Source organism: Haliotis rubra, unplaced genomic scaffold (assembly GCF_003918875.1).
Source record: "Haliotis rubra isolate DU_JTF1 unplaced genomic scaffold, ASM391887v1 Scf409, whole genome shotgun sequence".
Taxonomy (NCBI): domain Eukaryota; kingdom Metazoa; phylum Mollusca; class Gastropoda; order Lepetellida; family Haliotidae; genus Haliotis; species Haliotis rubra.
Window position 1 is genome coordinate 187699 of NW_025767090.1, and position 21783 is coordinate 209481.

General features: G+C 39.4%; 2 protein-coding genes across 2 annotated transcripts; both read left to right on the forward strand.

The window, feature by feature from the left end:
* The first annotated feature begins 1136 nt into the window (after window positions 1-1136).
* On the forward strand, window positions 1137-2345 carry LOC124287926. Its single transcript, XM_046724416.1, has 3 exons — window positions 1137-1146; window positions 1315-1435; window positions 1559-2345. Exons 1-3 carry the CDS (start codon window positions 1137-1139, stop codon window positions 2343-2345), a joined length of 918 nt encoding a protein of 305 aa, XP_046580372.1.
* A 1908-nt stretch (window positions 2346-4253) lies between these two features.
* On the forward strand, window positions 4254-17052 carry LOC124287919 (di-N-acetylchitobiase-like). The gene is made up of 8 exons (XM_046724410.1): window positions 4254-4430; window positions 10050-10194; window positions 11092-11303; window positions 11942-12113; window positions 13719-13819; window positions 15137-15298; window positions 16390-16575; window positions 16636-17052. The coding sequence occupies exons 1-8, from the start codon at window positions 4311-4313 to the stop codon at window positions 16648-16650; spliced, it is 1113 nt and encodes a 370-aa protein (XP_046580366.1). The 5' UTR covers window positions 4254-4310; the 3' UTR covers window positions 16651-17052.
* The last annotated feature ends 4731 nt before the right edge of the window (window positions 17053-21783 follow it).

Genomic DNA, 21783 nt, shown 5'->3' on the forward strand with positions numbered 1-21783 from the left:
AGTTGACAGAACGGTAATGTTCCGAAATATTCATTTTCATATCTATAAGTTGCATCATTCAAATGAGTTTGAGATTGCAAATGAAATGCATTGAGAAATCTCTAAGGTGACAGAATGGTTATTTGCCTATTTTTGCAATTTCTTGTAAGTTTCATATGTGAAAGTTAATGAGAAATTGGCAGTCAAAATGTGTTTGAAATTGTCTATGAATGGCAATGAGCCTCAAGCCTCAAAGAAAATTCCAGTTATTTTATTCTGTGTCATTATTTATACTTATTTTATAAATTGTTGTTGTTGCTGCTACTGCTGTTAATTGACTTAGCCTATTTTAGACGAGACTGTTATTTCCTTATCATATGTTAGAAAAGCGTCTGTAAGGAGATGTCAGAGAGTTCTTAGCTACTTTGACGGCTTCATTGTTAGACGAGAGGCTCTTATTTCCTTATCCTACATGCTACATGCTTGCCGAAGTTATGAGATGACGGTTTTCTCATGTACTTCTCAAGTACAATATTAACCAATATTTCGATGTAACTATAACATGATCTAGAATTGCATTACCTAAACGCCGGGGCAAAAGAAATACACACCCATGTTAGATTGTTGCTGAAATTGAAGCAAACAATGATTGGTTAGTCGATGGTTACGTTTTTCATACGATGTCACTGTTTTGGAGTATACATGTGCAGAGTTTCCGCGACTTTTTGTCGCAGTTACATTCTTAAAATGATGTTATTTATTGTTTATTTTTCAATGTTCAAGTGTATAATTACTTTTGCCAAGCAGTTAACATATTAGTTCATATGTTATGATTGTAACGTCATCTTTTGAAAGAAGGTACTTTCCAAATACGTTTAGTGTCTGCCTCATAGATCCTACGCAAATGTAAAATCAAAACTGACAGGATATTTTTCTTCGCAAATACCCTAACAGGTGAGTGATGCAACACACATGGAAAACCAAAAAAACAAATAGAACACAAGAAGTCAAATTCCCACATATTTATATGATATCTATGTTCCGCAGATGGGTCGGTATCTACACAGGTTAGCCGTGAGGGCAGGGACACAGGTCCTGTCCCCCCATCCCGGAGTCGCCATCTACGACCCCTACCCCAGATAACGGTGAGTGACTCCATGGTGCATGGTCAGACACATACAAGTCTTTCAAGAACATTGATGGGCATCAAACATTAGATAACAGTCAGAACAGTCTACTGACAAAATAAATACAGAGTTATCGAGAGAGAGACAAGGAAACAGTATATTATTCTCTATCACCTCTTTCACCAATGTACCTTTCTAAATCTTTCAGATGCTGGCACTTGTAGTCAAGCCAAAGATGACACAGAGACAAATATAGTTCAGTCGGGTGTCAGTGAATCAGTGAAAAGAGAGGAAAGTCCAAAGAGCCAAACAATCAACGTAGAAGAAAGGTAGGTTGTCACTTTGTTAACCCAACACTCTCTGTTTAAGGGGATAACCACATTTGGTGATTGATGCTAAATGAATCCATCCATTTCCACACTATATCCGGATGTTCCTTCTCCCTGTTGCAGCTTTGTGGAGCATCTCATGAGCCTCAACGAGGAGTACAGAGAGCAGTTGGAGGCCACGAGAAAGGAACTACGGATGGAAAGAGAAAGTAAAGCTCAGATTGTGAAGGATCTGGAACACTACCGGGTCGAATACAAGAACTTCAAACTCAGCTGGACCATGGACCAGGCTGAGATCACCGACCTCAAGGCTCGAGTCCAGACACTGGACACCTTCCAGAGGCAGATGAAGCGGATGAACGATACAATTACTCGCCTTGAGAGAGAAAATAACACGCTCAAGGCCCGCTACTTAGATACTGATGGACAGACGCCTGTATTTGAGGAGACTAGAGCGGCAATGGCCCCAAAGATGCCATCTCCTCCTGCTGAAGGCCACGCACGAAGACGGCCGTACACAGGCAAAGCAAGAGATGTGAAGACGCCAGTACTGCCGCCAATCACAGACAACAACAACGTCGTCATGTCTTCGAAACAGACAGCGTCCTCTGATAAAAGGGAGCTAACTCTCCAACACATCTGCCGTCCCTGGGGAACATCTGCCCCACCCCACCATCACGTCCACGTGAAGACGCTCCCAGCAGACGTCAAAGCAGGATTCCTCTCGTGTTCCCGCCAATCCGCGGAGCATCGTCTGTGGGCAGTATCCCATTCGATCACCAGCCAAAGCAGGAGAGTGGGCGCACCTCAAGAGCCTCTCAGAACAGCAGGAGCAGGAGGCGCCATGAATAGAGCATTAGAGGATGGATGGACAGGATCACCTCTGTGCCAGCTTCCTCCGTCATCGTAGCTAAACACTTCCATGTGCAGATATTTCGGACCCAGTGTTTTCCCATTGATAGTAACCAGCCATTGTCGGCAACCAGTCTCAATATCCAACGTCAGTGGTTCCGTTGTTCTTCGTTCATCTAAAATGATATAGTACAGTTGGGGTGACATACATAACCTTTTTCGAAGAAGTATACTTATGTTAGTATCTCTGGTACTGTTATAACCGTTCTTTATAATAACCTTTATCCTCTTTAACTTTCAAGACATATGCTAAAATGTTTATGCGTATTTGTTAGAAAAATGAAAAACAAAACAAAAAACAAGTACATGCATGTTGTTGATCGGCCATGTCATTTATAGGGTAACACTGCATCTACATTGTATGTATGATATACAATATTTATTTAATACATATGTAAACATATTTTGAAATGGTGCTTATTTATACGTTACAATTGGTTCATGATGTGTATGTTATTGTTTGTAAAATATATATATTGTTGAATAAAACTGTTTAAAGCTTAACGAAAGAATTCTAATTTCATTTGTTCGTCGTACAGCACAAGGTCTGTAACGATTGTCTCCATGCAAAAGAGCACATTGCACAGTCCAAGACATCGTCTTCTCTTAAATGCCTTCTCTTTGGTTGAAGGAACAGCTAGTGGGGTAGTCTTGTGGTTAAAGTATTCGCCTGTCATGCCGAATATTCGTGTTCGATTCAACAACACGCCTAGTTTTTTAGTGGAAGGGGGCGACGGGGTAGCCTAGCGTTTAAAGCGTTCGCTCGTCACGCCAAAGGCTCTGGTTCAAGTCCCCACGTGAGTACCATGTGTGAAGCCCATATCTGATGTACCCTGCCGTGATATTGCTGGAATAAGTCAAAAGAGGCGTATAACTTCTCACTCACTCACTCACTTCTAGTGGAAGAAAAGGTTTGGTTTGTTGTTTTACACCGAATTCAGCACTATTCCAGCTATATGGCGGCGGTATGTAAATAATCGAGTCTGGGCCAGAAAATCCAGTGATCAACAGCATGAGCATCAATCTACGCAATTGAGATACGATGACATGTATCAACCAAGTCAGCGAGCTTGACCACCCGATCCCGTAAGTCGCCTCTTACGACAAGCATGGGTTACTGAAGACCAATTCTAACCCGGATCTTCACGGATAGTGGAAGGAAAGAGTGAATTGAAGGGGTTTAGACGTTTCGGTGAAACCAACGAATTGGGCTAAGAATTGTATGGGTTTTGTTTGTTATTTGTTTTTAATGTTTATAACCATATATACAAAAGGTCCATATAATGAAAACATTTCTTCCATCGTTTATCTATGGTCTTAACTGATTCCAATGCGTCAATGATTTCTGTGTCTAATGTATTTGTCTTGTTCATTTTCCATGTCCGTGTGTTTAACCCTGGGTCATGGAAAATAGGAATGACAAGTCTTTATGGGTCATGAAAAACCTGAAAGATATTTTTAAAATAAACATATAGGCTCTAATGAAATTTTAAACGATACTGTGACAGTTGTAGAAAAAAACTGTCCTCCCTTGAAAAATCCTTATAAAATGAAACGGAACAAGAGAGAATTGGTAGTCGTCCATATAAAGTTCTGGTGGATTTAAATGTCCTGGTGATCGTTGTTCTATTTAAACAAAATTGTAAACCGCAAGAAACGGCAAATTATTAGAGCCCACGTTGTTAAGACATTGCCAGTCGAGCATTTCTCCTGTGCTCAAGAGCCGTTCAAACTGCATTTCTTATTAAATTGTAGAAGTTGTAAGATAGTAGTCTATAGGAATATCTTTGTGTTTTTAGCGAGAGATTCGATGTACTGCTTGGAATACAGGCCCCAGATGTGTGTAAATATTTCCGCCATATCCAGTCAGCTGACCAAAGTCACATGACAACTGTTTACATGTGATCACGTGACAGGCATTGCAGCCGATCGGCGCTCGAACAGGAACTTAACATCTGAGACGATGGAACGTCGTGTTACCTATGCCGTGGTGTCGTTGATGTTGGTGTCGACAGTCAGCAGCACTTGTCCATGCAGCGACCCGGAATGGTGTAAACCGATCACCAACACAACACGCAAAGAAGTAAGTTGATTTAACACTGAATATGTTACCCGGTGTATGTGCGTCAAGCCAGTCCAGGTGTGTAAAGGGGTGTTTATCTATGGTTTCAACCCGCCAGTTAGACTAACAACTAGTCTCTGAAATGAACATATTTTACAGGAAAAAAAAGCTCAAAGTGAAAAAAATAAAATACAAATGTATAATGAAAAGGAGCGCTGGGCTTTTTCCATTTTAGGTCTGAAGCTGTGGAAATCTAGACTTGCCACATTTCTAGACTGCGTGGGCTTTCTTGGACTATATTTGCTTCAGGGTCTGCAGCCTACCCGGCAGTCTAAGTCTGCTGCCTTGGTCTCATTAGGTGCCGATTACACAATTTGCCAGCGGACGCAACAGAGCGTGACATGACATACAGGCAGGCAGACAGACAGAAAAACGTCTAATGACTAAGGCCAAAAAAATGGCCTCTCGTCTAGCATTCAATACAAAAGTCAAGAGCAATTACAACTTTAACTGGGCTACACTCTGTAAGGATATCGGACATAAACTTTGAGCCAAGTTTAACAGGCATTCACAAGGGTGGATGTTGACAAACTGTTTGGTGAATGTCCATCAGATGCCACTGTTTGGAAGTGACCATGATGGCTGTAGTCTGATTTTAATTAAGTATCCAGGCACTGCAGGCAGTGTCACATTGTTTTTATTTGATGACTGAGATTGATTTGGATCCAATTTCTGTGTTTTATACCTTGATATTTAATCATGTCATGTCAACTGGGCTGTACTATTAAAAAAACACATTTGATTTATTTGAAGCCGCAAACTAAATCAACCCTTTGTTACCATTGCTATGATTTAAAATTGCACTTAGGTAAAATGTATATTCAATTAACAAAATGTAATTATTATTCGTCCAATAATGTTGTTCTGTTCTGTTAAGGCAACTAAATTTCATGCAATACAGCAATTACTACTCCCTTGTTGTAACCCATGTTTGGTGCTCCCTTGTTGTAACCCATGTTTGGTGGTAAACCTACACATGTTATTTGACATCATTCACATGATGCTCAGTTAATGAATTTATGACAGGCCTCATTATGACAAAGGTCCATTTTTTTAGCTATACTAGCCTTCAAAAGTTTAGACTCACTTAAAACATTCACTATATGTTATATATGGTTACAACGAAGATGAATTTCTCCACTAACTTGGGCGAAACAACTGCAAACCTTATGCAGATTAATTGCACGAGGATCATGCATCAGACTGCTGAAAAGTAGATGCAAATATCTTGCATGTGAACAGCTGCGTTTTAGTGTAAAGTTTTGATAAGAATTCGCCATTTTTCACCGGGTTTCATAATTTATTCAACGCATGACAATAATCTTTTCGTTATGAATTTGTTTTACAATACATCAGTTCATGTATAAACACCTTTAAACAGTATGGTATATTTTGCAAAATTTAGTTTAGAACAGTTGCCTGAAGTAAGTGGCTATATGTACACTAGTGAGTCTAAAATTTTGATGGGGAGTATAGTTTGTAAAATAACTAAAAACTTTTAAGGGATCACAAAGATGACTACATTTCCAACTAATTAAAAGACGAAACTGTATTTCATCTTTCTTGATGAATGTGAGGATACATCCTCATAATATTAATTGCTCTTAAGGGTGAGGCAACAGAGATTGTGAAAAGGTCAAGAATTATGGAATATCATCTGTGTACTCACAAGGAAAAAACAGCAAAAGCGACAACCAGTCCCGAGGAATTGCTCTAGATCTGTACCTTTTAATGGCAGTCATACAACTGGCAGTTATAGTCGAGGTCAATATTTTGTTTGGTCTTAGCAGATTTGAATCCATCAAAATATTACTTGTCTGAACAGAAGAAAGGATGGTTAATTTATTCCCAGATTAATTAAAATCAGATTTTACTCAAAAGTGATATCTCTGTGCTACAAAATATGACAGCCCTCAGTCTGTGCGGTAGATGTTTATATTTTTTCAATAAGTGCCTGTATTCTCAATAAAAAACAAGGATACCTAAAGAAGTATGACAAACAAATATTTCATGTTTGGTAAAAAAATCTGTATCTGCTAACTAATGTCAAAACTGGAAAATCATTTCTCTTGGGATGCAGAAATAATTGCCGAAATGTTTGGAGGCATGTTTGGTGAGCTTTGCCTGTTGTGTATACTTCTTCAAAACTTCAAATCTGCAGCCTACGCCTTTAAATGTCCCATGTATAGATGTGAGTCACAATGACATTTAGTAACAGTATCTACTATATCAGCGTGAGCAGGTAAGTTTCAATTTCCCCATTGGAAGGGAAAAGGACACTTAAAGTGCATTGTTGGTGAAATACTCAGAGGTACAGATAAGTTGCGTATCTGCGTAAATTACGCAAATATTTATGTGAAAACTCAATTCTTACCAAGTCTGTTGCATACAAGTACGCTTGAATTTTTGTAAATACTTAAAGGTCACATGCAACGTAAAACACAACTTTGCAGATTCTGATACCTTTCGGTATGGACATACCGAAACAAATCGTCAAAAATGCAAATTCAACTTATAAAGTTGAAAAATAACGCGATGAAAAAAAACGCGCGAAATCGGAGTTCAAACGTTTCACTAGTTTTCCCCAGACTTTTCTGGGGAAAACGGGTTTCAACAGCTTGGCTGGCGCTCATAGCACGTCATGCAAGTAAATAGGTTCAAGCGCAGCTTGGAAGCCGGGTTGTCGGGTGAATACCGGTGAAGGCTTTGGTGTGAGCTATTTTTCTAATGTTTTGTTGATATCTCACAGGCGAGCTTTTATATGTTATGACAGTAAATAAACTGTTTATATAATTTCATTTGTCTATTTCACCACACGCTCTTCTTACCGAGACACTTTCTCAGTTCGATACTTAAAAGCAATGTCATTATTTAGCGTTGACAGAATTTCTAACTGTGATATAGATATGTCGCTGTCACAGACAAAACTCAATGTCTTGTTTTATTGACACCTGTGTGTCTGCCCGCCTGTCTGCTACTGACAATATTCAATACACAACCGATCACTGACCACATGCAATTTGAACTTAACACCAATCAGGCTATACACCATAAACAAAAGCATTGATTTATGGCCTGAGTTCGGTCTCTGTCACCTTATGTAATTACACAGACAGGCAGGTGTGATACTTGAACACATGACATGTTATGATGTCTGTTGATTGCAAAATGTTATACACAAAAAATGAGCATGTATATACAAAACCCAACATCTCTCTATATATATGGGGTACACAGTGGTTAGCAAGATCCGGTTCGATTCCCCACATGGGAAGGCATCTGCGCCGGGCGTGAAACCAAACTCACTCAACCACACACACAATTAGCCGTGGAAGGCATCTGAGTGCACACCCACCCGAGTGCACACTGACCTGGGTTCAGTATCCTGGCTGCTTCGTTTCTTGGGAAGTAAACCGAAGTACACAATTTTGCACTTTTCGATTTGGCGATTATGCGGCTTATAATTTTGTTTATATATTTTTTCGTAACCAGCAATGTATATTATATGTCATGAATAACTGATAATTGTGTTTTAATTATGTTTGATTTTTTGGTTGCATGTGACCTTTAATATGTTTGATTAGGGGTGGTTATTACAGAGAATTTTCAGATTGCGATACATTGCAATGTAAAAGCATATATTGCGATATGTATGGCAATATATGGTAAGCAGTTTTTTTTAACAAAAAACTACTTATAATCGAGTCAATGCTTGATTTATAAAGCAAAAACACAACAAAATCACTATGCTTGATTAAGCTTTAATAGAATAGTCCCATCAACCGTGAACTTTTTCAACCCAAAATGCTGCCATACTGAAGCATTTGCCCTAGTATTTGGCATCACAATAAATTGTTCGTTGTTGGGGATCGCCATTTTAAAACTAACGCATGACTTCCGGTGTGAAAAACCGAAATATTCGAAGATTTCCGAGTTTTTCGAAGTTTTCGAATGCATGTCAAAATACCGGTTTCCGATCAGCGTATCGCAATACATATCGTTTTCATGTCTGAACCGGTAAATAACGGTAAACCGGTTATATTGCGCAGCCCTATATTTGATCTTACATGAATACACACACAAATGTCAAATTTTAGCCCACGTACCAGTGCACAGATAAAATAACTTAGGTATATTGTGAGGTTCTATTTCAAGACATGAAGTAGGCAACTTGCAGTCTTTCTTATCGTTACTCATATTACAGATCAAATATAAATAACATTTAAACTTTATTATATTCTCACAATTAATGGAAAATGACAAAATGCCCAATTGAGTTTGAGTAGGGTGGGTACAATTTATTTGGTTACTCAAAGGAAATTAGGAAACCCAACTGAGATGAACACAAGCGAGTACATAACTCAATGACTGTTATCTGTAGCTCTGAATACTGGAGTTATTTGTTCATCAGTCAGCTATTTCTACAGTGTAGTTGATGAAATGTTCAGGTTTTGACCATGTGAAGTTTTGTTTTGGTTAATGATCTAACATAATTACTTCATCAATAATTTTTAGTTTTGCCAAACAACTGACGTGAACATTTTACCAAATATGTGCGGTAGTATATTTAATTGAATTTGTTATTGACGGGCTCCATCAGCCAGTGTTTGTCATAAGGCATGGCTAACTGGACAGAGTGGTTGGGATCGCTGACTTTGTTGATGCATGTCATCGCATCAGATTTACAAAGATCGATTCTCATGATGTCAATCACTGGATTTCCTTATTCCTTTCAGACCACTGTTATAGAGCTGGAATCCTGCCAGATTCAGCATAAATAACAAACAACCATTGATATTGTTTCAGATTTACATGATGACAATCACTGGATAGTCTGATTCATACTTGATTATTTACATACTGCAGTCAATTATGTAATGTTGTTGAAGACTTCATCCGCTCTCATTATCCCCTGCCGCGCATTTAGCGCGAAGCGGGGGGATATAGTATTCGGCTCCGTCCATACGTACGAATTGGAATATCTTAAGATCCGTTGACTAGATTCTTTTCATATTTGGTACCTAGGTTCATCACAGTATAAGAAAGGTCCCAGTCAGGTTTTACTCTTGTCACTGTCAGCGAGATATCTCAAGAACCGTTCACTAGATTTTCTTTCAGCATGTTAACCTGAATTCACTGGATTTTCTTCATAGACTTTCAAGACTTCCCTTGAATGTTTTTCAATAAGCAATTTCTTTAGTACCAGTTTTGCATATTTCATACACTATGACATTCATGTCAAGGTCAAAGTCAGTCTTGAAAATATGTGTGTGTTTGAACAACTAAAGAGCCAGATATCAAGAGAGGTTGATTAGTCATGTTGTTGTTGTTGGCATACAACTTCATCTTAAACTCTCATTACTTTTTAAGTTTGATTTGATAATTTGCGGCGGGGGATTAGGTCACCTTGGTGACAATGCTTGTTGTTCATGATACTGTTTCAGGTGTATCTGATGTCAATCACTGGATTGTCTGATCCAGACTTGGCCTGTCTAATTGGCCAAGTGCTTCATTTACAGACCACAGTGATATAGGTGATAATTCTCAGTGCAGCGCTAACAAAACCATTGTCTGTTTCAGGTGTTCATGTTTTCCCTGCATGACAAGGCAAGCAGCTGGAGCAGGTTTGACTGGACGAGGGTCACCACGGTGGTCATGGTGGGCTATGTCAGCCCGGACCTCATGTGCTTCGCCCACCAGCATAATGCCAGAGTGGTCATCATAGGTGTGTGACTGCTCTGCTCAAGTTTAGTCCAAGTTTATTTTGTTTTACCGTATATGACCGTCTATAAGCCGAATTTTGAGGACCAAAAAAAGCAGTCTGTAGAAGGGGGTCGTCTTATCCATGGGTTACGCTTTCGTCAAACTTTTTTCCAGGGGTAAGAAAACAACATCGTATCACTTCGCGTGAACAAACAACAGAAGACGGCTTTGTCAATAAAGACGTCAAATTTGCAATTAAACATCACTAGACAAGATTATTTACCTTTTAAGTTCTAAGTTGTTTTTTTCTTGTTCATTTACCGTTATTGTGGAGTCAGTCTCATTAAAATCAGAGTTATCACTACACAAAAATCACAGGACATCCTATTACAAGTTATGTCACTGATTGTCAGACATTTCACAAAGTTTGACCAGTCATTGAAGTGATTAACTGGAAGTTGACATTAGTCAGTAGGAGTGAGTTTAGTTTACGCCCCACTCAGCTATATCCAGCTGTTTGGCATTTGTCTGTAAATAATCGAGTCTGGACAGACAATCAACGCAATTGGCAACTGATGACATGTGTCAACCAAGTTAGCGAACCTGACAATCCGATCCTGTTAGTTGCCTCAAATGACAAGCATGGGTTACTGGAGACCAATTCTAACCGAGATCTTCATGGGTAAAAGCAGCTCTTAGGGAAGTATGTAATGTCTTGTTTATGAATTTGTACTGACATAAGCTGCAGCCTTAGGGATGAATATCAGAGCAGCTCTAGGTAAGTTCAGGGCCCCATTTCTGCAAGAAGGTCATAGTGCTAAGTCAGTCATATCTCCCATACTTTAGTGAAAACTTAAGACTGTCGGAGGCCAGGTCTAGATAGTCGTGTTCACATCAGCTTGTTTGGTTATATTGACAGCTAACTACCAAACAGCAGACCTCACCAACTCAAGCAAGAGACAAGCTTGGGTCACTCAGCAACTGGCGACTGTCCAAGACAACTACCTGGACGGCATCAACATCGACTTCGAGAGTCCCATACCGAAGGACCAGGTGGACGTCCGTGACGGATACACAAGCCTCGTCAGGGAGACATACCAGGCCTTCAAATCAGCCTTGCCTTACTCTCAGGTATTGCTCCTAAACAACCCAACAATGTATAAAACAGACATTCCATGAGAATAGTGCAGATCTGTATTTGCCTATTGAGTACAGGTATCACATATACACCAGCTCTGCACCAGTGAATAATGTATAAATCTGATCTAATTCCTTCTCATTGTTGATCAGACGCGTATGTTGTTTTTGTGAGTTTATTTGACGTGATGCACAGGTACATATTAGGAATCACCTAAATAAGCATATGTTGAAAAAATATATTTATTATAGTGTTCTAGTTTGGATCAAATGCCTGAAAGATCATGAATATCCACCTAAAACTGTCAATACTATTGTGAATGGTTATAATATAAGTGAGGAATTACTCAGTGGTCAAAAACAGTATTCTGAGTGTTGTAAAAGGTAGTGACTGAATGCCGAAAGACTTTCAACCAACTTGCTTTGGTCGTTACAGCAGAATCCTAAATATATCCATGGGCTTTTGTCCTGAAAGTTTATTAAATGGGTCCATTGAAACTCTCATTAAAGCGGGTGAAAATGAACTGTGCAACCCCCCACCAACCCCCCTTTCTCAAAAAGCTGCATCCGTCCCTGATACCTCTGCCAACTTGCCTTGGTCAAATTATTGCAGTGATGGATTTTGTTGCCAGGTGACAGTGGATGTTGCATGGAGCCCAGCGTGTATCGACCTTCGTTGCTATGACTACAAAGGCTTAGCCCAGTACACAGACTTTCTGTTTGTCATGTCTTATGATGAACAGAGTCAGATCCAGGGAGAATGTATTGCCAAGGCCAACTCAGGCTTTGCCAAAACCTTGACAGGTGAGCTATAGGTGAAGATATATGAGTGAATTTGCATTTAACATAACTTTAGACAGTATTTCTGAGGCGCTATGGTGGGCCTTCTCAATGTGGAAGGAAAGCCCAAAGCAATGAAGGTCAAGGACATTTCCACTCTGGTGAAACCATGAGTACAGGGTATCATCATTCATGATAGAGTAAGGTTTATGATCAGGGCAAATCTTGATGGTGATGGCACTTGTTCTTTGTTGGAGTTATCTCCCTTTGGTTTTGGTCACACTCCCTCACTGGAATAGCCCGTTCTTGGTTCTCTTCAGACTTTTGCTGGCAGCAATTACAACAACCAACCACACCCATGTATTAGAGTTTAACTACGTTTGCAAACAAGTGATGACTGTCATGATGTAGTGTACTCTTTTTTAAGCTAAATTTTGAATTTATATGTCTATTTACTTCCTATAAGACGAGTACAGTGTACTCTGTCAATACCGGCATCACTCGGGACCAAATAAAAATGCCGGTTTTGACAGAGTGCCGGTCTAGGCAAGTTGCAAGTTAGTTTATGACGTCGGCGCTGTCACTTTAGCATTAACAACATGTGTGAATAAGAAACAAGGCGAATGGTCAGGGGTGTTGTCTCGTTCCACGCCCTCGCGATCCAGTACACTGCATCTAACACCGTGATTGCTTTGCAAAGTTCATCAGTGCTGGAACATGTGTCCATTCTAGAGACAAGTGATCTCAAAAGATATCGACAGTAACGTGCCTTAAATGCGCGGATTATACCTTGATCTAGTGGTTGAAGAACTGACGTCGTGTTTGCAGGAAGGTAGCAAAGTTTCACGTTACACAGACTAATGCCATGGTTGTGGGAAGGGGCGTTGTCCATGAATAATAACCTATTTCTTCTTTGTCTTCGGATTTGCCGATTAAGCTGCTCCAACCAATCACGATACAGGGCTGATGTCATCCAAGCTTTGTGATTGGCTCGCCAAAAAACCTTAAATACCCTTGAATCAACTGAACTCTTGCTTGTTTTTACAGTCAAACTGCCCACTATTAATTACACGTACCACTCACTAATTAACAAGAAACTGATTGGCACTTCCCGCTTCTGAAAAATCTCAGGAGTAACCGCGAATTGTGTTGTTACATCATTTGGACCTAATTGCATCAAAGGGTTGCGTTGTCCTTCATGTGCCGGTTTTTATTTTCATAACAACTTGTTTGTTGGGACTGAAAAACAATGCCAATATCCTGAGTAGACAGATGCCGATGTTTACAGATGTTTTTAAATGATAATTAAGTGCATTTCTGCCGGGACTGAAACTTTGTGCTGATGTAGACAGAGTGCCGGTGTTTACAGAGGCCGATATTGCCAGAGTCCACTGTATATGGATGGTAACTTCTTCCTTATTGTATAACCCTACTTCTTGCCCCTTCTTCAGGTGATGGTTATTAAACGTCACAGTATTACTTCAGCCATATAGTGACTGAACCTTAAATAAAATTAGTAGAACTGTCAATGATGAGCAAACATGAAATAATATTTTAATCCTAGACTTTCAGACACAATGTATCAGTACCCATGACAAACATTGTATGTTTATCTGACTGTGGTGTCAGGTTTACAGGGTTACCTGAAGATTGTGGAAATCCCGCCATCACAGCTGGTTCTCGGGATGCCATGGTACGGCTACCGGTACCCATGTCTTCAGCTCACACAGGTAATCAGGCCTTTCTTCTGACCCCCATGATAAATAGGGATGTTTTCAGTTGGACTGGTCATCATTTACTTAGGTTCTGGCGTCATAACTGACTGGAGGGGATTTGTCATTTTCTTTTAAGTATGTTACACTCAAAGGAGATTTGTTCCTGAGGTCCCATAATAAGGCTGAGCAAGCTCATATTAAATTTGAGCAAAAAAGGTGTCAGTACCCTAGTAAGCATCCCATGGCTTCTGTTGATGGGGGGATATGTAGCAGGGTGTGGAGTAATTCCGCAGTTGACATCCTTACCTTGTCAGTTTGCTTGTGTAGGATAAAGGCGACTCCAAGGTTTTGGTTGAGAATGTAAAACCTCAGGGGAAGGAAATCCCGAGGGCGTTAAGCGATCGATGAACCTCTGACACATTTCTCAAACAAAACCGAGGAGGAGTCTTTATCAAACTTATAAACCGTCTAAGACAACAAAAATCACTCAAACAAGCTCTGAAAATTAAACACATACAGTCTGAAACGAGTAGAACAACATTGATGGAACAGCCCGCAAATGATGGAACAGCCGGTGTCAACTGGGATGCGACTGGCAGCCAACATCTTGCCCCGCACGCGCTACCCGTGTCCTGCACGTGCGCTGCCTGCAGTACCTGTCTTTTCTGAGAAACACATGGTTCATACTGACAAACAATCTCATTCCTCACAGCGATCCTTCGTAGCGTAGTGGATAAAACCGCCAAGCTAGAGAGCGATGGGTTGCGGGTTCGAAACCAGTTACTGCCACTAAATATTGGAAGTTTTCAATAATGAGATATTTTACGATCAGTCATAGCAAGACAAAGTTGTATCAGTGATAAATAATGGTCATTTCAAAACCTCATATCAGGGTATGAGGTTTTACAATCACCATTGTAAAACTTAGTACCTCGTATGAGGTTTTACAATGATCATTGTAAAACCTCCTGCAATCGCAAAACCTCTACCGAGGTTATTCCATAATGCGAAGGAACTGTAAGAGCAATAGACAACATTGGCCATAGGTTTATAAATGGGGTTAACCTCTCTGGTCAGGTGGTCAACCACCAGAAGGTCCGCGGTTCGAATCCAAGTACAGGACTCAGAACATAGCAACAGTTACCAAATCAGCAAGTGAGTTAAAATTCAGGATTGAACCATAGTATGATCCTCCATTTGTCACCACGAATCCCTTGGTTCAGGTTTTCCCATCTTCATCCTGATCTTTATTGTGTTCTCCTCCCACATGGAACGTACATAATGGAATAATATGCAGCTCACTAACTTCAGTATGAACATGCTCTACTTCAGGATGACAAGTGTTTCATCAAACATGTTCCATTCCGAGGGGTCAACTGCAGCGATGCCGCAGGCACACAGCGAGACTTCAGTGCAGTCTACCCCCTCCTGCAGAGCTCTGGGGCAAAGAGGATCTGGGACAATGTGACTCAAACTCCACACTTCACTTACAAGGTAATAAACATAGTTGTCTCAGGTGAACATCCTGGAGAGCAAGATACTATAACTTGCACAACTACTTGTGAATAGTTAACAGTGAAAAGGACTTCTGTTAAAAAATCTGAAGATATTTAAAGTCTAATTGTTGCCAAAATACATGTTTTATTGCAAGTACAAAGTGTTTAATAAATAGGTAAACAGTGCTTTCAGACAACTTACCTTCACAAAGTAGGAAATGAAATTATTGTTTGAAATTCTTTTTGCACAGGTGTCGACCTAGTTTTGTTGCGATCCAAATTGTTTATGAAGCAGTTTTTAAATATACATCTATATTATGTTCATGGTTTTAAGTTTTACCAAATTATTAATCCCATAGTGTTTAGTAAACTGTAATGAGTCCAATCACAGTGACATCTTATCGAGTTTCTTGGAGTTACTTGACTAGACATGGTCGTGTGGCCAGGCACTTGAAACCCCAACCACCCATTTATCATGGGGAACATGGATTGCCAAGTTGCTATGGGTTTGCTGTGATGTTGATTCTTAAACATCTGAGGTCATAGGTTGGAATCCCAGTTATGCCCTGATGATATTTCCAGGGGTGAAAGCATCATGCCCATACTTGTGGGTACCAAACAAATGACACATATGAAAGTGTGACTTCTTCCCCAGGATCCATCCACAGGGATCCACACAATAAATATCATAACTGCACATTTTTCCATAGGATCCATCCACAGGGATCCACACAATGAATATTATTCTGCGCATTTTTCCCCAGGAATCGTCCACAGGGATCCATACAATAAATATTATAACTGCACATTCTTCCCCAGGATCCGTCCACAGGGATCCACACAAAAAATATTACTCTGCGCATTCTTCCCCAGGATCCATCCACAGGGATCCACACAATAAATATTACTCTGCTCTTTCTTCCACAGGATCCATCTACAGGGATCCACACAATAAATATTACTCTGCTCTTTCTTCCCCAGGATCTGTCTACAGGGATCCACACAATAAATATTACTCTGCTCTTTCTTCCCCAGGATCCGTCCACAGGGATCCACACAATAAATATTACTCTGCTCTTTCTTCCCCAGGATCCGTCCACAGGGATCATGTACCAGTACCAGTATGATGATCCAGAGAGCATCTCCATCAAGTGTCAGATGGCGGAGACACTTGGTTTACGCGGTGTTGGGATATGGAACGCTGACTCAGTGGATTACAGCAACACAACGGAAGCGAACAAGGTCAGGCAGTGGATGTGGGGATCACTGCCTCAACTGGCATGTGTAGAGCTACTTGGTTTCACAGATATGGGAATTACACTCAGTGGATGTGGGGGCCCCAGCTGGTAGATTGTGTTTTATGTGAGCTGCAAACTCTCGAGTGACATTAAGTTGGAAAGTTCTGCTTGAAGTTATGTTTCAGATGTTTTAGTATTGTGTGTGATTATGGACGCCTGTTTGTATGTTTCACTGTCATGTATCTGGAGCCAGGAAATGTTTTCAGTCAATCTGTTGTCAAAGTTAGGGATGAAGCCATAACCTAGAAGCAAATACTCGCTTATCCAGACTCTTGCATTTTCCCACGTTTTGTCCAGATAAACAAACTTCTGGATACCTGAATCTTGTCAGTTACTTCCCTGACCCAAATTCTGAAGCGAAAGAACCCAAACTCTATGATATTATGTGAAAGATTATTCAAGTATTTTGAATCGAATCAAAATCTACATGGTCAAATATAGTGTAATGTACCAAGGAAACAATGAATTTGGAGAAGTCACTAATCAGACTGACTGACTGACTGAGTTTGGTTTTACGCCGCTTTTAGCAATATTCCAGCAACATCACGGCGGGGGACACCAGAAATGGGCTTCACACATTGTGCCCATGTGGGGATTCGAACCCGGGTCTTTGGCGTGACGAGACAACGCTTTAACCACTAGACTACCCCACCGCCCCTCACTAATCAGATATCCTGATGCAAGACAGCTGGTTCATCAAGTATTCAGGCCTCTTTGTTGAATAGGTGAATGCTTTCGATGATTTTACACTGAATGGGTCGTACATAATGCTTATACATGTGTGTGGGTGAATGAGTGACTGAGTGAATGTCAGTCATCTTGGTTGCATATCGTGTATTAATGCAGGACAGGATATGTTGCTGTGTTTAACTGGATGCGACAAACTGGATGTGACAAACAGCCCTAGAGTTAAAGTCACAGCCCACAGAGATTTTTGAAGGGTTTGTCTCATCTACATTTACACATTTTATTCACTTCATACTCATGTTTGCTTTCCGTTGAATAATGTCGAAGTGAGAACTTGGTAATGAGGTCAAGCCAGATATGTCAAACCACAGTCACATAGACTTCAAGACTGCGCTGTTTAACTGCAAGTTCTGACAATGGATACTTATTAGAGACTCCATAGCTAGTGTCTGATGTCCAGGTGCTTCTCAATACATTCCATTTTTTAAGGACTATATATATTGTAATAAATAATTTATTTTGAATAATTGCCTCCTGATATGTTTATCAATAGCTGCATGCTGACCGAGAAACCATGGACCCAACTTTCAATACAGCTCCTACACAGCCATATTCCAATGTCAGTATGCTAAATATAGCCATCTAATAAAATCACTGTCATGAGAGTGAAACTTCATGCAAAGTTTGAAATGGGAACATTGAGTGGGTGAGTTTAGTTTTATGCCGCTTTTAGGAATATTCCAGCAATATCATGGCAAGGGACAGCAGAAATGGGCTTCACACATTGTACCCATGTAGGGGATCGAACCTGGGTCTTCAGCATGACAAGTGAACCTTTAACCACCGCTCCTGAATTGTCTGGTTCAGACTCGATTATTTACAGCCCGCCGTCACATAGCTGGGATATTGATGAGTGCGGCGTTAAACAACCAACCAGCCAACAATGAGGTCATCAATGTCTGAGTATGTTGCTACAGTAGGTTCAGGTCATCTGTGTCTGAAGACGTTGCTCCAGAAGAATCCAGAGGTCATCTGTCAGGATATGTTGCTGCAGGAGAGACAGGGTGTTCGTTTCTGAAGACGTTGCTCCAGAAGAACCCAGAGGTCATCTTTGTCTGGAAATGTCCCTATTGGAAAGATGGTGTTCGTTTCTGAAGACATTGCTTTGGAAGAGACTAAGAGGTCCTCTTTGTCTGAAGATGTTGCTCAATGTCCAGCTGTGTCAGTATACCTGGCATGTAGCTGGAGAGCATCAAATATTTAGATGTTTTTTTTGTGATGTCCAGTGACAGCATATATTTCAAACTGACTTAAATTGAAATTAAAACCAGACCATTAGAGTGATCGGTGAATTCCTCAGCAATGGAAGACAGTTTGTCTTGGTGAATTGCCAGAACTCAATCCTCCTCCCAAAAGCAACTCCAAGCTCAGTCTTTGATCATATTCTTTAATGCACCAAACAGGATGAAGACATTCTATATGGAGAAACAAATATACAACAGTAATCCTATTTACAAGTAATGGTCAATAAAAGCTAAACGAAAGCAAGAGTTATCCTCTCCTGGGCCGTGATCCAGACCCATGCCTGTCAGAGTCTCATGCTTTAAACCAAATCACATTAAAAAAAAGCTTTTCCTCTGATACAAGACCATCTGCATCAAGACCTAATTAGTCTCCCGTAGAAGGTCATGTCAGGAAACTCAAAATAAACATATTCAGAATGTCAATGTGTGAACGCTTGAGGCAATCAGACGTCAGTTTCTAAGAAAATTCTGCTTCATTTCTTAAATGGTTCAATATGGAAATTTGCCACTGAACACCTTCAATAGCACTGAAAGGAATATCCACCATCGTTTCATATCGCTGCATTATGTTTTCACATTCGATTTCCTCAATCATTCACACAGAGATACACAAATCAGATTTGCAGATCTGAATGTTTTCCTGACTATTGTGAATTTAGAAGCTTCCACACTGATTGGCTGATTTCACATTTTATCTGACATAATGGAGGTACCACCACCATCATCATCATCACCCTTGTGAAGTATCATATCCAAGTAAAAGATCTGATTTTCATGACATTGTTTGAAAAACAAAAACATAGCTCAGAACTAACAAGGCAGGAGGAACTGATTCTTAAATCTCACCATGATCAATACCCTGGTCTGAACAAAATGCTTGAAAAAATATTATAAAATGACTTTCAAGAAAGAATTTCCTGTTCAATTACAGTAAAAAACTTTCACATAGTAAAACAAAAGGTATTGTTAGTGCAAGAAAACAGTGCAAAAGAGTAAATTACCAGCTAAAAGTCATTACGAAATTTACCAGATTCGATCTTCCATATATGGATAAATTGTAGAAATGTTTTAGAAACATGCTAACACCTGAGATACCAATTCAAGATTACCATCTCATAGGCCACCATCTATATAATTTTCGACCAGCACCAATGGTATACTCAACCAAAAAAGTTAAGGACCGCCCCTATTTTCAATATTAAAGTTTATCTAATAGTTCATATTATGATCCATATAATACTTTAAAAAAATTTTTTTTTTTGGGGGGGGGGGGCCTTTAACTTTTTGTTGTTGGGTATATATTCTATAAAATTCAAAGGGATTGAAGGTTGGTCGAAATGTAATTTGTCTGTTATTCCTTGTCCCAACCACTCGAAAAATACAAATTTGTATTGAATTAAATATAAGACTCACTCCATGCCTTCAAAGCCTGATATACTTTCCTGATTTGCGACTTAATGAAGGGCTGTGCAGGGCGTTCACAAAGACTTTAATTGATGTTTAGAAAATAACTACAGAAAATGCAGAATCAGAATAAAATAGGCAGTAAAACATAATATAACAAAGTTCAGCTAAAAAAACTGTCCTAGTCATTTGTTAAATGATGAATTTTGAAATTTCACTCACTACTGCCATGTAATGGACAAAAGTCTGATTTTAGTATCAGTCAATAAATTTTTGTTTGATATGGCAAATGATCTGTTACATAACTTCATTCAAAAATTGGGAACAAAAGTTAGGGTTTTTTTTCAAAACATAATATAAGATCTGATTTTTATAACTGGGTAATTTATATGGAAATAACATAGAATGCTAAATATTTTCCCAGGTGTATAGGAGTTCAATACTCGTTTACGACCTGACTAGTATACTTAGAATATGTCATGAAAAATATACTGACGTATTTCGATGTTAAAACATAATGTACATGAAGAGTTATAAAGATGTCAATTTGTCTAACATGTCCCAACTTGACTATACATTGAGCAAGCCATAAAGTTAACTGATTAATATGTACGTAAGATGGAGTAAGCGAGGAAGAAGTGTTTCCAGCACCATTTCAGCCCTAAAGTGATGCACGTCACAGACACTTACAGTAGTAACCCAGGGGTATGGTGCACGATCATAGGATTTGAACAGCAACCAGCTGATCCTGGGAAAACTAAGGGAGATAATTTGTGCAGCATATTACAGTGGACACAATATATACACACTTCATAACTGTACATGAACATTGGTAAGAGTAAATACTGTTTGTAGCCGTATCAGCAATATTGCAGCCAATTGTGACTATACTCTTAAGTACAGCGTGAAGGGACCCAGGCTAAGGGTGAGATAAACCTTATAACACACTGATCAATATGTTCAGTTATATCACGCCAGCAGAACAATGAGAGAGGAAGCCCAAAGAGGTACAGACATTACCACCATAGTCAAAACCCCTGAACACAGGTTTCGTACAGACAAAGGTTCATTACTGGGATAGGCTTCAGATTCAAACACAGAAATTCCTTCATAGCAGCTTAGAGACACAACTCTTAGAGCACACATTCACTGTGTCCAACACTAACTCAAAGCATTAATGGCAACCAAGTGATTTTCAAGGATGGGGCTAGATTAATTTAAGATCCACATATTTTTTCATTTTTTAAATCTTTAGGAACTCATTCATATTTCCCATAATTGTAAGGTGCTTGATTATACTTTTTAATACAAAATCCTCCCTTTATAGAAAAGCAAATGGTTGCTCTCTAAGTACTGGCAACAGTTACGACGCTGTACATGTGGCTGCAATTACTCTCAATGACCTAAATGCTTCAGTGGTAAGGGTAAACCTAGTATTCCACCACAATACTCATCTGAAAGTACAGCCAGGGATTTATCTAGGATTTCAAATGAAGTGTCCATAACAATGAAATTGGTAAAATTATTTTGTCCAAAACTGGGATGATACTTACAGATGTTATTTTGTATGATTGCAAGATAACATTGCATTCAATGCTGAAAAGTACAATTAAGCATTTAAGCCATTTCTTATTTTTAAACCTGTTATTAATGAAATGTTAGTAAACTTAAACATACGTTATCATTTTTATATCCTGAATTTGTGCAATTTGTAATTCTACTTGATGAATATTTAATTTTATTTGCTATATCAAGTTGAATGTTGAGATGAATCCCTGTGCTCAATCAGT

What these genes read in the sequence shown, in the direction of transcription:
- LOC124287919 (XM_046724410.1), top strand. Translation starts at nt 4,311, where the DNA reads ATGGAACGTCGTGTTACCTATGCCGTGGTGTCGTTGATGTTGGTGTCG. An exon ending in TGCCAGAGTGGTCATCATAG is followed by an intron (nt 10,195 to 11,091) that starts GTGTGTGACTGC and finishes TTATATTGACAG; the next exon opens with CTAACTACCAAACAGCAGAC. An exon ending in CTTTGCCAAAACCTTGACAG is followed by an intron (nt 12,114 to 13,718) that starts GTGAGCTATAGG and finishes CTGTGGTGTCAG; the next exon opens with GTTTACAGGGTTACCTGAAG.
- LOC124287926 (XM_046724416.1), top strand. An exon ending in ACAATCAACGTAGAAGAAAG is followed by an intron (nt 1,436 to 1,558) that starts GTAGGTTGTCAC and finishes TCCCTGTTGCAG; the next exon opens with CTTTGTGGAGCATCTCATGA.